This window comes from Osmerus mordax, chromosome 14 (genome assembly GCF_038355195.1).
Source record: "Osmerus mordax isolate fOsmMor3 chromosome 14, fOsmMor3.pri, whole genome shotgun sequence".
In the NCBI taxonomy this organism is placed as follows: domain Eukaryota; kingdom Metazoa; phylum Chordata; class Actinopteri; order Osmeriformes; family Osmeridae; genus Osmerus; species Osmerus mordax.
The window spans coordinates 17,534,849-17,549,809 of NC_090063.1; the positions used below are offsets into that span (position 1 = coordinate 17,534,849).

The 14,961-nt window shown below is 46.2% G+C and overlaps 1 protein-coding gene across 2 annotated transcripts; it reads right to left on the minus strand.

Annotated features, from left to right (window-relative positions):
- Nucleotides 1-9,254: 9,254 nt before the first annotated feature.
- On the minus strand, nucleotides 9,255-14,883 carry ppm1kb (protein phosphatase, Mg2+/Mn2+ dependent 1Kb). Of its 2 annotated transcripts, XM_067249882.1 has the most exons (7): nucleotides 14,776-14,883; nucleotides 13,377-13,871; nucleotides 12,997-13,097; nucleotides 11,443-11,608; nucleotides 10,267-10,411; nucleotides 9,907-10,041; nucleotides 9,255-9,676 (listed from the first exon to the last, which is right to left on the minus strand). In XM_067249882.1, the coding sequence occupies exons 1-7, from the start codon at nucleotides 14,832-14,834 to the stop codon at nucleotides 9,545-9,547; spliced, it is 1,233 nt and encodes a 410-aa protein (XP_067105983.1). In that variant the 5' UTR covers nucleotides 14,835-14,883; the 3' UTR covers nucleotides 9,255-9,544. The 2 variants fall into 2 exon arrangements, with proteins under 2 accessions (XP_067105983.1, XP_067105982.1); XM_067249881.1 differs by lacking the exon at nucleotides 14,776-14,883 and having other exon boundaries at nucleotides 13,377-13,950.
- Between the last annotated feature and the right edge of the window lie 78 nt (nucleotides 14,884-14,961).

Below are 14,961 nucleotides of genomic sequence, written 5' to 3' on the forward strand. Positions count from 1 at the left end.
AATCATCTCCTGAGGCAGATAGTGTAATGGCGGTTTTTTAATCACCTCAATAATTTTCTGATTGATTACGTTAGATTTCATAGGCTGCCTATTTGTTAAGAAATAATGTTAACAGCTTAAATGAATCATGTTATGGTATGATTTGTTTATTAAGGTTAAGGTGTACAGTCAGACATATAAGCATTATTTTAATAAGAGATAGAGATATATTTAATACATGTTTAATAATAAAAATATAGTGCCTATGTGAAGCAAATAAACAACTTTGTTATGCTTAACCAATTTAAATTATTGCATCCTTCAATACCAGAATGAACAATTGGCCGGTTCGATTCCCGGCCATGCAAATTGAGGTTGTGTCCTTGGGCAACGCACTTCACCCTACTTGCCTCGGGGGAATGTCCCTGTACTTACTGTAAGTCGCTCTGGATAAGAGCGTCTGCTAACGTTACAAATTACATTTTTGGGCATTCATTCTGTAGGCCTATTCTGTAACGGAATACGTTTTGAAAGTATCCTTCCAACACTGCCTATGGACCGAACAGGTGCTAGCCGTTTGCCGCTGCAAGTGTCAGCCCCGACGGGTTTGCTCCTATAAACTATGCTGTAATCTCGTAAACACACAATTCATACATGTAACTAAGCCTACACCAAGAAGTGTGAATATCCTAGAAAGGATACAGTTACAGTAGCCTAAGCCAACATGATCTATAGCAGTTAGGCTATAACATTAACAGGAATGAGCAATTAACCTTGCTAAACATTACCGGTGATTTTCGTAGATTGATTTTTTTTTTAAGTAGTCGGAATGAACGAAAAATTGGGCTTTCCTTACAAAAATAATGCCTAATTATGAATTTCTCCTGCACCATAAAAACCTCACTTAATGGCTAACGTGATGAAAACGAACAGATGATAAATATCACATTCTGTTTTAAATGTGAAAATCTTCCGCATCAGCTCATGGCGAAAAGTTGTTGATAATAGCTTGCATATTGTAAGCTATATGCAAAATAATTTATCAATGTAGATGTTTTATTAAACACAAACCAACTAATAAAACGAAACCCGCACGAAAACATCAAAGAGGGATCGTATGCACTCCACAACCCCGCTACAGTACTTCAGAGACAGTCTTACCACTAGTCTCACAGGTCGAGTGAGAAATACTTAATAAAACTATTCCTCTCGGAGAAAAGTCACTGTATGCAATTAACTGCCCGGTGTTCCAAAAAGCAATGTAATTCTGTTGTAAAAAATACTTGGCAATAATCAACGATGTACAATAGCCTACTGACGGGAATCAGGTGGCTGAGCGGTGAGGGAGTCGGGCTAGTAATCTGAAGGTTGCCAGTTCGATTCCCAGCCGTGCAAAATGACGTTGTGTCCTTGGGCAAGGCACTTCACCCTACTTGCATCGGGGGAATGTCCCTGTACTTACTGTAAGTCGCTCTGGATAAGAGCGTCTGCTAAATGACTAAATGTAAATGTACTTACCCAACAAACGTAGGCTATATTTACAGCGCTCGCCTCTCCTGCCAGCCACACGTGTTTGAGGGATTTCTATGTGGACCAATGCATTTATATCTTCGCGGGGCACTGGAGCAGTTACATCACGGGCTCCGTGGGATCTGCCCAGAAAAAGGATGTCATCAAATCATTCAAAGCTGGATGTGCAGCGACATTGTTCAACCCAGAGCCATAGAAAAAGAGAGTTGCGACACGCTTTGATCTCGCCGACACATGATCACGTGGTTCATGTAGCTCGCTGTAGTTCCAAAGAACCCACTGCTGTCAACCGGTTTGAATGGTTTTCAATGAAGCTGGCCAACGGAAGTCGCTTTCTCAGGCAAATGAGGAATGAAACAGGCTCGGTTAAATAAATCCGATATTCTGTCTATCTTCAGCAGACTCGTATCTACAAAAGGCAGTCCTCCCTGACGTGTTTGGTGTAGAATGGAGTGAAATACAACATTGTGAACACTCACTGCCAGTGAAACACAGGAAAAAAGCTAGAGCTTTTTTGTGGTTCCGGTAGTTCCCTGTAGTTAAACAAAACCCCCACTGCTGTCAACCTGAATGGTTTTCGGCGGGACAGACAGCAGCACCATCCCGATCCACTGACATTTTCGGCACCCTCGGCACACCCTACTTGCCTCGGGGGGAATGTCCCTGTACTTACTGTAAGTCGCTCTGGATAAGAGCGTCTGCTAAATGACTAAATGTAAATGTCTCCAGTTTCGCTTTTCCGTCTGTGATGGGCGTGGGCTCCAGGCCCGCTGATCCACACCTTATCCACACCATCTCTTCACTCCACCTGTTCTACACACCTGCTGTTCATCAGCTCCTCATCTCAACTTTACATCAACCCAGCAGCTCGGTCGTTTGTTTTGTCAGACCCGGGCCCTGTTCCATAAAGCAAGTTTACCAAGTAAGCCAGGCTTGCAGAGATGGGAAGTAGCCTACAAAAACGTTGTTATAGGCCTACTTAAGTAGATCTTTCAGGTATGGGTACTTTACTTCACTATGGGTACTTTACTTCACTATGGGTACTTTACTTCACTATGGGTACTTTACTTCACTATTTACAACTTTTACATTGAACCCTTACATGTTTTACACAAATATCTGTACTTTCTCCTTCTTACATTTTCAAGCCAGGCTCGTTAGGCTTTTTAAATCTGTATTTGGTGGCATGATCAATAATATTTCTTGTAATTGCGTGCTTTTTTTTTTTTCCTGGGGATCACGCACAACAAACGTAAGCTAGTCTACGAAGCTGCCATGGAGCGAGGCAGGCAACAAGAAGAATATTTCCCCCTAAAAGTTTGCATCATTGATGAGAACTTCTGTACTCTGCTCTGCTTTAATCATTTAATTAACAAATATCCCTACAAAAGTTAGTGTTAGTTAGTGATGAGTAGGCCTACTTAATGAGGATTATACTACACTCTATTGTACTCTGCTCCGTTTTAATCTACTTAAAGCTTCTCTGTTCTCCTCTCCCCTCCTTTCACTGTGTGTGAGAAAGAACATTTTTGAAAGGTTGGAAAAAAATATACACTACCGTTCAAAAGTTTGGGGTCACCCAGACAATTTCGTGTTTTCCATGAAAACTCACTTTTATTTATCAAATAACTTTCAAAATTTATAGAAAATATAGTCAAGACATTTACAAGGTTAATTATTATTATTAGAAATTATTTTTATTTGAAATATAAATTTTGTTCTTCAAACTTTGCTTTCGTCAAATAATGCTCCATTTGCAGCAATTACAACATTGCAGACCTTTGGCATTCTAATTCTAATCTTTATAATCATCCATTAGTCTTCTAAGGCAATTAGCAAACACAATGTACCATTCGAACACATACAGTAATAGTTGCTGGAAATGGGCCTCTATACACCTATGTAGATATTTCATGAAAAACCAGACGTTTCCACCTAGAATAGTCATTTACCACATTAACAATGTATAGTGTATTTCTTATTAATTTAACGTTATCTTCATTGAAAAAAACAGTGCTTTTCTTTGAAAAATAAGGACATTTTTAAGTGACCCCAAAGTTTTGAAAGGTAGTGTATTTTTTAAAGGTAGGCTACGTTATGGATGAGACAGAGGGAGTTAGCAATGTCGACATGACTGAGGATAGAGAAATGATTGATTCTTGGGAGATATTTGATATTATCTCAAAGTTTCACTTTTGGCTCAAAGTTCTAACAATTTCCGCCCTCCCGCCCGCCCTCCCTCCCTCCCTCCCACGTTACTGTTGATCATCTGTCCATCATCGTATAAAGCCCGCCCTGACAATTTGATTGGTCTGAACAGCTCTTGTTCGGACATCGTTTTTCCACAACCGAGCGACCCCAGACCCAACTTCCCGACCAAAATGTTTTGTGGGCGGGGCTAAGTTCGGCTGGCACCCAGGCTAACTCATAGCAGAGATACCTCTGGAAAATTTATCTAGTATAATTATAACAAGCACACAGAACTTAGTGATGAACTGCTGGCGGCGGTGGATGGTCCAGGTGCGACCGGAGGAGGAACGGCCGGGAGGGCGATGCTCGGTACGGCTTCGCGCTGCAAGAGAAGCCGTGTGTCCCTGAACCCCGTCTGTCTCTGGTCCATGTTAAAACTATCCGCCGTGAAATGGTCACTGCAGAGGCGGCTGTTGGAGTTTATCGAAAGCTTTCCATCAGCATGGCTCTTCACAAAATCAATCCACCTATTTTTCCTTTCCTCATCAATAGGGAAATTAAATAGCGTTGCAGCGCAGCTGAAGTTTTTGCATCCAGGGAAGATGCAGTTGCGGGTGGAGGGAGGGAGACATCCTGAAGCTAGCTAGCAAGCTGATGTAGGCTACAATAACAGTACAGCAGGAGGAGCCATTAAGTGATCTGACGTAGATGGGTCGAAATGACGTAGATGGGTAACTTTTTGGCCCCACCCATTAAAACCTGATCTGAAAACGGAAGAGAAACTGTTCTACGGTCTAACTCCACATTTCAGTGTGACAAAGTTTTAGCGCTTTGCACATGCTTTCAGGAACTAATTTCACACGTATATAATGTACTGAGAAGCAAATCATGGAATTTACTTTCCAGGATCTTTAACTGTTGCCAAGATATACTCATGATCTCAAAGTTATGTTGAACAGGAAGTCTGAATGTCTGGTCTGAATGTCTGGTCTGAATGTCTGGTCTGAATGTCTGGTCTGCATTTGACCAAACAAATGTAATAATGTGATTCTTTTGTGGTTTCACGGCCATATAGGCCTAAACAAATGCTGGCCAACACTTCATTAATATAGGGTGACCAGACGCCATCTTTTACCCGGACATGTTCTCTTTTCGAGACCTAAAAAATGCGTCCAGCAGGGATTCCAAAATTGTCTGGGATTTTGCCTCGTCGGATATTTGTGTTTCTCTGGGTCTTTCACAAACTATTACGCCCTTCGTTTTGGAAAGGGTATCTCCCTTACGTTCCACCTTCTTGGGCGAGCTCTGACTGTAGAGAGAATTGTAATTGTGATCAGATAGTGCGGCATGCAATACACGACCAGCACCTCCTCTTTTTCACAAACTCAAATCTGGTCACCCTATATTTAAAAAACAAGTTGTGTCGGCCTAAGGAAGCACGAGGTGGTAGGCTACTTTTGCAGACATCCCAAGTCTCGCGGAAGCTCCGGGAAAAGCCGCCTCCCTGAAATGAGTCTGTGTAGGTTGGGATGCTTTTGATGTAAAATGTAAAAGTGTCAAATGGACGTGTTTATCTTCATAGCATGCCTGAACGTCCGCTTTGCAACTCGGATGCACTTTGGAGCAGGAAACACGACGAGTCGCAGCTCTTTACATAATATAAAATATGATCTACTGTCCAAATTGTTATACTTTTTAAAATTCAATTTAAATGACCTGTTTTACTGCAAGTAGGGTAGGCTATAATCAATACCATTTGGTAGGCTAGATATTGATTTTAATGAAATTGAACAATAAAAATGTCTACTCAATATATTTAATTTGATAGTAGGCAGACATGATGAAATGCTGTTCTTGTGTGTGGCTAAGCTAGGCTACTTTAGAGCGAAATATCCTACAAAAAACAATGTGCTTTAAGCGCCGTGAAAATAACTCAAGGAGTTTCAGATCTGCAAGGAGCGAATTTGTATTGGACAGATGCCTTATAAACTCGACTCTATGATGCCACCCAGTGAACAGGCAACACATTACATGTTTGAACTCGAATGCTGTGCCATTCATTTGAAATTGGAGAAAACCCTGCATAGTATTAACTACATACATACACTGATATTATTTTAACAGTAAGCGGCACAGCACTTAGTGTGAAGAAATATCTAACATGGTTGTCCAAGTGAAATGTTACTGAACACCCAACCGTCACTCTATCTCATCTAAAAACCAGCTGCGAGATCGCGTGAAACATACCTTCTCAAGTAGGCCTACACTCGCTGATCAGCCGGACACCGGGAGAACCGGTACCGGAACAGCGTTGTCACAACTGTCTCGGTCAGCACCTGGCCATCAGGTTATGTAACGGTTAGTGCACGGTTAGTGCGTGCCTATGTGTGAGTGAAATTGACAGTGATAAATCAACCAGATCAACACACGCTGAGAAATGCATCACATGTTTATCAAAAGCACGCACAAAATGTAAAAGCGATTTTTCTGGTAGGCTAGTTTTTATTATTTAGAAGACTTATACAACGGTACAAAACATGAACGACCAAGGTGAATGAAGACAAGGTGTTCGTGACAGTTTGTAGGCCTACAGACCTAAAACACGGGGTTTCACTCACCCTTCCGCTACAACAGAAAACATTTCCCCTACGAGTGGTGTCAAATCCAAATCACCCTACACAATAGTGTACGTTTTATGATCCATGACTGTTGCCTCTGCTGATGACACTATACCGACACGAGACTGAGGACCTTAATGAACAGAAACATACTTGAGGCCTATAGCCTAGTAGCCCAATAGGCGCGCGTAACAAACGGGAGGTTAAGCAAGTTATTACACAGGATGCAAACGTTGAACAACGAAAATCATCATAACACACGAGTTCAACACTGTATGTACCGTGGCTCAAACACAATGCAGGATAAATACATTCCTGGATATTTTTTATCCATATCAACAACTATATTTCACATGTGATTGCAGAAACTCTGTAAGAAGTTGGAAGAACACATTTGAAGCGAGGCACGGGTATCGGATGTGTTGATTCTAAGCTAAAGTGTGGAGGGGAAAAAAGAAAACTAAAATGTGAATAATTTCCTTACAGCTGAAAATAGCGCTGACATTTTTAATTAAGCAATTACTTCAACTGAGCCATTTTCAGGACAAGGTTGACGAAATTTCAACCGACATTCACATTTAAGAGTGAGAATGACTCATGGAGAAATTTGAGATTTTCCGTCGAATCTACCAGGTAACCCAATATGAATCCCGGTTTCAGTTCAACAATCACACCTTGACACCTGAACTGAGCCCATCTCTGTCCTGCCAGTACAACATGCTACCAACTGCTTCAAGCGCCTCAAAACGATCACTACAGGAAGCAGACCTCACGAAGCTGTAGACATGGCATGGGATCTTGTATAAGATTACCGTTTAATATTTCAGTTAGCTGAGAAACATTATACACTTACAAAACAGTAGCCAACAGTTTAGGTTTCCTGCCATCTGAAAAATATACATAATTATATGTACAAGTTAAAACATGTTTACAAAATAATTGTATCAATTTGTATCATATCAATAACCAACTTATGTTCCCCAACACACTTGGACACCTGTCAAAGTCACTTTGTATTCATCTTGTTCATTTGGACATAGTTGTTCTAGCAGCGTACGCCAAACAAGGACGGTGTTTTCGACGAACTCTGTCATTAGGATATTCCTTGTTACCTGTCTATAAAGCTGATCTAACTGGAATGCTGTCGGGTGAGGTTCCTTTTTGCCGAATTTTAACAAGTTGCTCAAACACTACACTTGTACCACACAAGAATTGGTACAAAATATACCGTAGGCCTATACCAAATATACCATATCGTTAAGGCTTGTGCAACTGCGCGGGCCTCCGCCTTACATTATGCGGCGTAAAATAAGGACATCCAACAAAACATTTTATACTACAAACTCAAATCCTACAACTTTGGACTTCTGTAATGATTTTGCAGAGCCGTTGTCCATGTAACCACATTAGTGCAATGTCTCTGCGTTATATTTGATAATAGCCTATTTGATTGAGCGAGGCCAGAGTTTAGCGTTTGTCTTTTCTTATTCAATATAACTTTTTTTTAACAGTAAGTCGCACCGCCTATCCCCACTCTCTCAGTTCCAAGTCCATCGTCCTGGACTCAACACTTTCAAGTGCTTCAATTCTAGAGACTAGTAAACTGACTTCCCAACCATGGATTAAACACGGTTCAAAAATAAAAGACAAAAAGCTAAATCCAAATGTTAAATTACAATTAAGTCCAGTAGGACGTAGGTACAGTCATATACCAACACAGAGTACGCTGTTGTCTGGAGATACAAAGTGCATTGTTGATTACAAGCCCCTCCTATGACACACACCAGCCCCATCACAGAGGGTCCAGGTATGGAGTCTGGATACATGATCCTCGTGTTCAGTCACGAGCACCTTGCAGGACAGACGGAAAAAAAGTGCCTTTCTTAAAATGAAACATTCCTCAGTACCAGCCCGCCCCCTATCCCAGCTGTGCCATCGTCCGATAGCTGGACATGGTGAAGGGTGGAGCTGGACATGGTGAGGGGTGGAGCTGGACATGGTGAGGGGTGGAGCTGGACATGGGTGAGGGGTGGAGCTGGGCATGGTGAGGGGTGGAGCTGTGCATGGTGAGGGGTGGAGCTGGGCATGGTGAGGGGTGGAGCTGGACATGGGTGAAGGGTGGAGCTGGACATGGTGAGGGGTGGAGCTGGACATGGTGAGGGGTGGAGCTGGACATGGTGAGGGGTGGAGCTGGACATGGTGAGGGGTGGAGCTGGACATGGGTGAAGGGTGGAGCTGGACATGGGTGAGGGGTGGAGCTGGACATGGTGAGGGGTGGAGCTGGACATGGTGAGGGGTGGAGCTGGACATGGGTGAAGGGTGGAGCTGGACATGGGTGAGGGGTGGAGCTGGACATGGGTGAAGCTGGACATGGGTGGAGCTGGACATGGGTGGAGCTGGGCATGGGTGAAGGGTGGAGCTGGGCATGGGTGAGGGGTGGAGCTGGGCATGGTGAGGGGTGGAGCTGGGCATGGGTGAAGGGTGGAGCTGGGCATGGGTGAGGGGTGGAGCTGGGCATGGGTGAAGAGTGGAGCTGGACATGGTGAGGGGTGGAGCTGGACATGGTGAGGGGTGGAGCTGGGCATGGGTGAAGGGTGGAGCTGGGCATGGGTGAGGGGTGGAGCTGGGCATGGTGAGGGGTGGAGCTGGACATGGGTGAGGGGTGGAGCTGGACATGGGTGAGGGGTGGAGCTGGGCATGGGTGAAGGGTGGAGCTGGACATGGGTGAGGGGTGGAGCTGGACATGGGTGGAGCTGGACATGGGTGAAGGGTGGAGCTGGGCATGGGTGAGGGGTGGAGCTGGGCATGGGTGGAGCTGGACATGGGTGGAGCTGGACATGGGTGAAGGGTGGAGCTGGGCATGGGTGAAGGGTGGAGCTGGGTATGGGTGGAGCTGGGCATGGGTGAAGGGTGGAGCTGGGTATGGGTGAGGGGTTGAGCTGGGTATGGGTGGAGCTGGGCATGGGTGAAGGGTGGAGCTGGGTATGGGTGAGGGGTTGAGCTGGGTATGGGTGGAGCTAGACATGGGTGAAGGGTGGAGCTGGGTATGGGTGAGGGGTTGAGCTGTTGTTAACATGTTGTCCAGAAGAGGGCGATCTCTAACATTGAGACTATTGCATTCTGATAAAGGAATCCTGTCGTACCACCTGCCCCAACATCTCCAGTCCCAACCTTCCCAGTGCTCTCCCTACCCCACCCTGACCTCCGCTAGCCTCCTTGACCCCCCGCTAGGCCCAGCGGCCGCTGGAGACAAAGTTTCGGCTGAAAGAGAAGCTGGCGTCGGAGCTCTTCTGTTTGCCCCAGGCCCCAAACGGGACCACGATGATGGTGCTGTTGTCCTCCGAGCCATACTGCAGTGCCTGGACCAGGGGACCATTAGCAACAATATCATCATCATAATCATCATCTAAATCATCATATAAAAAACATTTCACACTGTACATTTCACTGGCCCGCGTGGTCTGAATACATACTTGAGTGAGTTTAGCAACTTCCCACCAGCTACACATGAACAATGTACTGTTATGCTTCCCAGAATGCCCTGGATCAAATACGTCAAGAGGAAGTGACCCGACCGGAAGTCCCATACCTGGTCTGATATCCTCTGGGCAGCCTCCTTGGGGTCGTGGCACTGGTTGATGACATCACAGATCTCCTGGCTGTTCATGATGAAGTTAATGCCATCGGTGGTCAGCGCCAGGAACGAGTCGTGAACATGGTTCAGCTGATAGGCGGAGGAGGAGGAGAGGGAGGAGGAGGAGAGGGAGGAGAGGGGAGAAAGAGAAGAGGGGAAAAGGAAAATCAGGATGGCGTTGAAATAATGAATGTGGTATGAATACAGAAGTGTGAAGTACATTAAAGAGGAGGGAGCAGCAGGCCGTCACATGACTCAGGCCCGGACACAGAGTGACATCATTCCAGCTAACACAACCCCAACACATCTCCTCACCGTGGTCCTCCTGGTGTCAGGCTCAGCGATCACTCCGGTGGTCTTTAGGTCGAAGTCTCCGATGCTGCGTGTCATGGCTAGCCGGCCGTTTACGTGGGGCTGGCCCAGGCTGTTCCAGGTGACGAAGCCTCCACTCTGCCTGATCCTGAGGAGGGGGTGTTACAGCAGGGTGGAGGAGGAGGGGGTGTTACAGCAGGGTGGAGGAGGAGGGGGTGTTACCGCAGGGTGGAGGAGGAGAGGGGGGGTGGAGGAGGAGAGGGGGTGTTACAGCAGGGTGGAGGAGAGGGGGGGTGGAGGAGGGGGGTGTTACAGCAGGGTGGAGGAGGAGGGGGGTGTTACAGCAGGGTGGAGGAGGAGAGGGGGGGTGGAGGAGGAGAGGGGGTGTTACAGCAGGGTGGAGGAGAGGGGGGGTGGAGGAGGGGGGTGTTACAGCAGGGTGGAGGAGAGGGGGGTGGAGGAGGAGAGGGGGTGTTACAGCAGGGTGGAGGAGGAGAGGGGGGGTGGAGGAGGAGAGGGGGTGTTACAGGAGGGTGGAGGAGAGGGGGGGTGGAGGAGGGGGGTGTTACAGCAGGGTGGAGGAGGAGAGGGGGGGTGGAGGAGGAGAGGGGGGGCGGAGGAGGAGGTGGGTGTTACAGCAGGGCGGAGGAGAGGGTGGGTGGAGGAGGAGGGGAAGTGTTGCAGCAGATCAGACACAAAGTAGGGCTGGGCGATATCGAATATTATCGATAATATCGCAATATTTTTGATGAAATTTGAAAATATTGTGAATATCGAATATTATTTATTTCATTTTATTGCTGGTCCTTGTGTTGCTTGTGTTTTAAGATCACCGTCTGGCTCCTCTGTGTTCACACACACACAGTTTGTTCTATGTGAGGTCCATTTAGTTAAGTTGCAAGTACCATGTTATGGCAACTGTTTAAATTTGCACTACACATTTTGTACTTTGTAACAATAGCTGTTCTATCTAATTTTTTTTTGTTGTTTTCTAATGGGGGCAATTTTTTTTTTTTTTAATGATTTAAATGCAAACATATCGAGATATACATCGAATATCGTAAAAATTGATAATATCGAGATTTTTTTTTTTAATATATCGCCCAGCCCTAACAAAGTATATAAAAAGGGCTAAAACGTGAACATACAGTTGTAACAGCACGTCACCCCCGCCCGTACCTGTCCTTCTCCTCCTTCCTCTCGGGGGTGTGGTCTAGGGTCAGCTTCAGGGCCTTGCCCTTGCGGCAGAGCATGGCCCTGCTGTCTCCCACGCTGCCCACCACCAGCTCAATGCCATCCCGTAGCAACGCCACCGTCGCCGTGGAGCCCGCCGACAGCGTTGACGCTGCAACATCGAGAGATAGAGAGATTGTTGGACTGGTGCCCTGGAGACAACAGGAAACGCAGACCGGAAACTGTGCTGGCTGGTGGTACACTCTCACAGACACTACTGTCACTACTATTGAATACTCACACACAACACTCGCTTTTACACGCACACTCAAAATTGGCTTTACACTCAAGCACACAGTCTAATCATAAAACTAATGAGGAGATAAGTTACATGCAAGCCAGGCTGTTGTGGAGAAGTTGGGGGTGGGCAGAAAAAGAGTTTGAGTGTGAGAGCCACAGTGAACTTTGACCCTGAAGACAATCTTTGACATCTGGGGTCTTGAGACAGAAAAGTAGGCTCAGGTCCAGAATGACCTGGTCTGTATTTGAGTTTACAGGGTCTTGGTGTCATTGAAAGGCCCACTTCACTGGTCAATGTTTAAACCAAACTCAGCATTTCCTCATCAGTACAATATATCACTGGGTTGGCAGTTATCAGGAAACCCAGCACAAAATAACTTTCAAGAAACTTTCTCAGCGAACAGCAGCTAGCTAATGGATATTTCCACAAAACAGCTACCTCACATCTCCCTAGCGCATGTATCAATATACCTAGGGTATGAAGGTATTCAGATTATCGGGCATGACATATGAAGCAGTAGGACATAAAAGTTGTTTAGCAACAATTTGAGGGGGAAAAAATGAATGGGGAAGAGAGAAACTGACAGTGAGAGAAAGAGGGAGAAACTGACAGTGAGAGAAAGAGGGAGAGAGTGAAAGAGTAAGACGAGGAACCTTCCAGAAATCCAGACTAGGGTTAGGACTCCGCCGGACTCTTCTAATCTAGCCACCTCTCTCCTTCCACAAAGGGGCCGGAGGTTGTGTGTCCAGCGCAAGGCTGGGTCTGTTGCTGCCATGGACAATACACACACACACATACATACATACATTGGGGCAATTCACAGTGTGCGACCGATATGCGGCCACACATTAATATGACATCTGCTCAACTGCGTGTTAGCCTGCTAGCCTCACCTAGTGTAAACTTTGTTTTCTGGGTTCGACAAAACAGTTTCTGCACAGAAACTCAGGGACATTTCCAGGGGATCATGTGACAGATGGTCATTTAAGAGAATAATCAAATAACCTGAGTGTTTATAACGTGTTAATACTGTGCTTGGGCGCATGCTACCTGTTCTCTGCTTTACTACTTATAAAGCCTGGAGAACCAAGATAAACTTTCAGAGGACAAAAACTTTCCTTCACTTTCATTTAGTTTAAAATTTGCAATCGGTTCATAACTCCCAATATCCCTGTCTAGCTGCATTCCACATCCTAGTTTAAACAACACAAGCTAAGCAGAGTTCATACTAAACCCACCCCAGTGTGTGCAGGACTTACCATCAGGGGAGAAGTGGAGGTGTCTAGCCAGGGCTTTGTCCAGCTCCAGGAAGGCCGTGGTTAAAACCACCTCCAGGTCTGCCTCCTCAGCCACAAGATCTCTGGAAATGAACGCATCAGTCACCATCCATCCAATACACATCTAGGATGAATCACATCTAGGATGAATCTGTCAGGAAACCTTTCATGCTAAACCTCAGTCAACAACACGAGCCCTGGAACCAACAGAACTGAACCAGTACAGTTCACTACAGACCACCGCCGCCCTGCCTGAAGCAACCAGCCTGCACACCAGTACCCACACAACCAAGAACTCGCCTGCACATTAGACTACAAATCCCAGACGCTCCCTACCCCAGTGAAGACTACAAGAGGCTTACTTGATGTACTTCTCCATGTACTTGTCGCAGAAGTCGGCTGCCTGAGGCCCTCCGTGGCCATCGAACACAGCGAAGTACAGGATGTTGTTGGTCACCTGCGACACCTGGAAGCGATCCTCGTTCTCCCGGCGCTGGCCAATCAGCGAGCAGCAGCCCACCTTGGACAGGCTGACCTTGGGGATGGGCTTCCCGTAGCGGATGCTGGGAGGGAGCAGGATGGGCTCGTCGATGCGGTTGTCCCAGATCCCGAAGGAATCCCAGGTGGTGGGCTGGCCGCTGCTGTCAGGGTCGAAGCGCGTGTTGCTGGGCCGCGGGGAGGAGGGGGCGTGGAGGGGGCGTAGGAGAGTGGGGTCCTGGGTGTGGAGGGGCAGGGCCAGCTGGAGCAGGCCTCGGAGCGGACCCTGGGGGCCGCGCCTAGCCAGGTGGGCCAGGCCGGCCGCAGACATGCCGACCCCGGCGGAGGAGAGGAAGAGGAGGACAGTCGGTAGTGAACCACTAGAGAGAGGAGAGGCCTGTTCACACTGGGCTTGTTTGTGAATGCGTCTTGAGCTCAGGCAAGCTGCGGCAACTTTAAACTGTAGAGATTGAGAGAAAGCAGGAGGGAATGTGTATGAGATCCTGTTTTAGTGTCGAGAAGGGCTGTTCTTGGAAATTGACGAGACCTTAGTACAATGAGTCGTCCAGTGTTCAATATACAGGGAGAACGGACAGAACGGGTTAAATTCAGTAGCTGTTCCTAGCACAGAGAGAAATGAACTTGGCCCAAGTCCAGAATCTCTTTTGTAAATAAATGTATGCCAGTTGTTTGGTACATGGGTACAACTACTATAACAGATGACGTCATGTTCTAATATATTGGTATTACTAATCAACATCACAAGGTGACTTAGCTCCTGTGCAGTTTAGCTTTAAACAAGCAGAGTATGAGAATGAACAGCTAACGTCACGGTTAATATATTTCCAAAAGTATTGAGAGAACATGTCTGTCCTTAAATAAATTACATCTGACCTTGATATTTGCCCATTTAATCTATAAAACACACAAACGCAAGTAGACCGTGGATGACGTAACTCAACAAAATGAGTTTCGCCATTTCATTCACGCTTCTATTTATGCACCGCTAGCTAGGCTAGCTAGCTGCGTTTGACCACGACCACGACATTTAACTGCGAATATACACACGCTGAAATACAAATAACAATGGTTATTTTGGCAAATCCCTTCTTGGAATTTGGTTGCCAGTTAGCTAGTTAGCTAGATAGCTATCCCCGTAGTTAGCGGAAGCATAGTGTCCAGCAGACAGGAGCCATAGCAAGCGAGTTGCGTTGCTATCTGATTTCTAGATGACAACTGCGACGTTGTGATCGACATTTTGTAATCAAAAGACTCGATGCTTACCTGTAGTACCTTTGCAACTGTAAATATTTACGTTTTCGGTGCAGCAGTTTCTCTAACATGAACGTGTCCTTGCGTGGGTGGCCCTGTGGGGCGTGTTGGAGGTCTGTATTATGTCCTTCTAACCACGCCAATCAGCACGCTAGAAAGGACTCCGCCTTCTTCAGGTCTGACGGTCTGGGGCCTGTT

Excerpts from the sequence above, each read along its gene's own strand:
- ppm1kb (XM_067249882.1), bottom strand. The coding sequence starts at position 14,834 with ATGTTAGAGAAACTGCTGCACCGAAAACGTAAATATTTACAGTTGCAA. Across the intron at positions 13,872-14,775 it reads CAGTTGCAAAGGTACTACAG|TGGTTCACTACCGACTGTCC; the intron begins GTAAGCATCGAG and ends TCCTCTCTCTAG. Across the intron at positions 9,677-9,906 it reads CCCAGAGGATATCAGACCAG|GCACTGCAGTATGGCTCGGA; the intron begins GTATGGGACTTC and ends CCCCTGGTCCAG.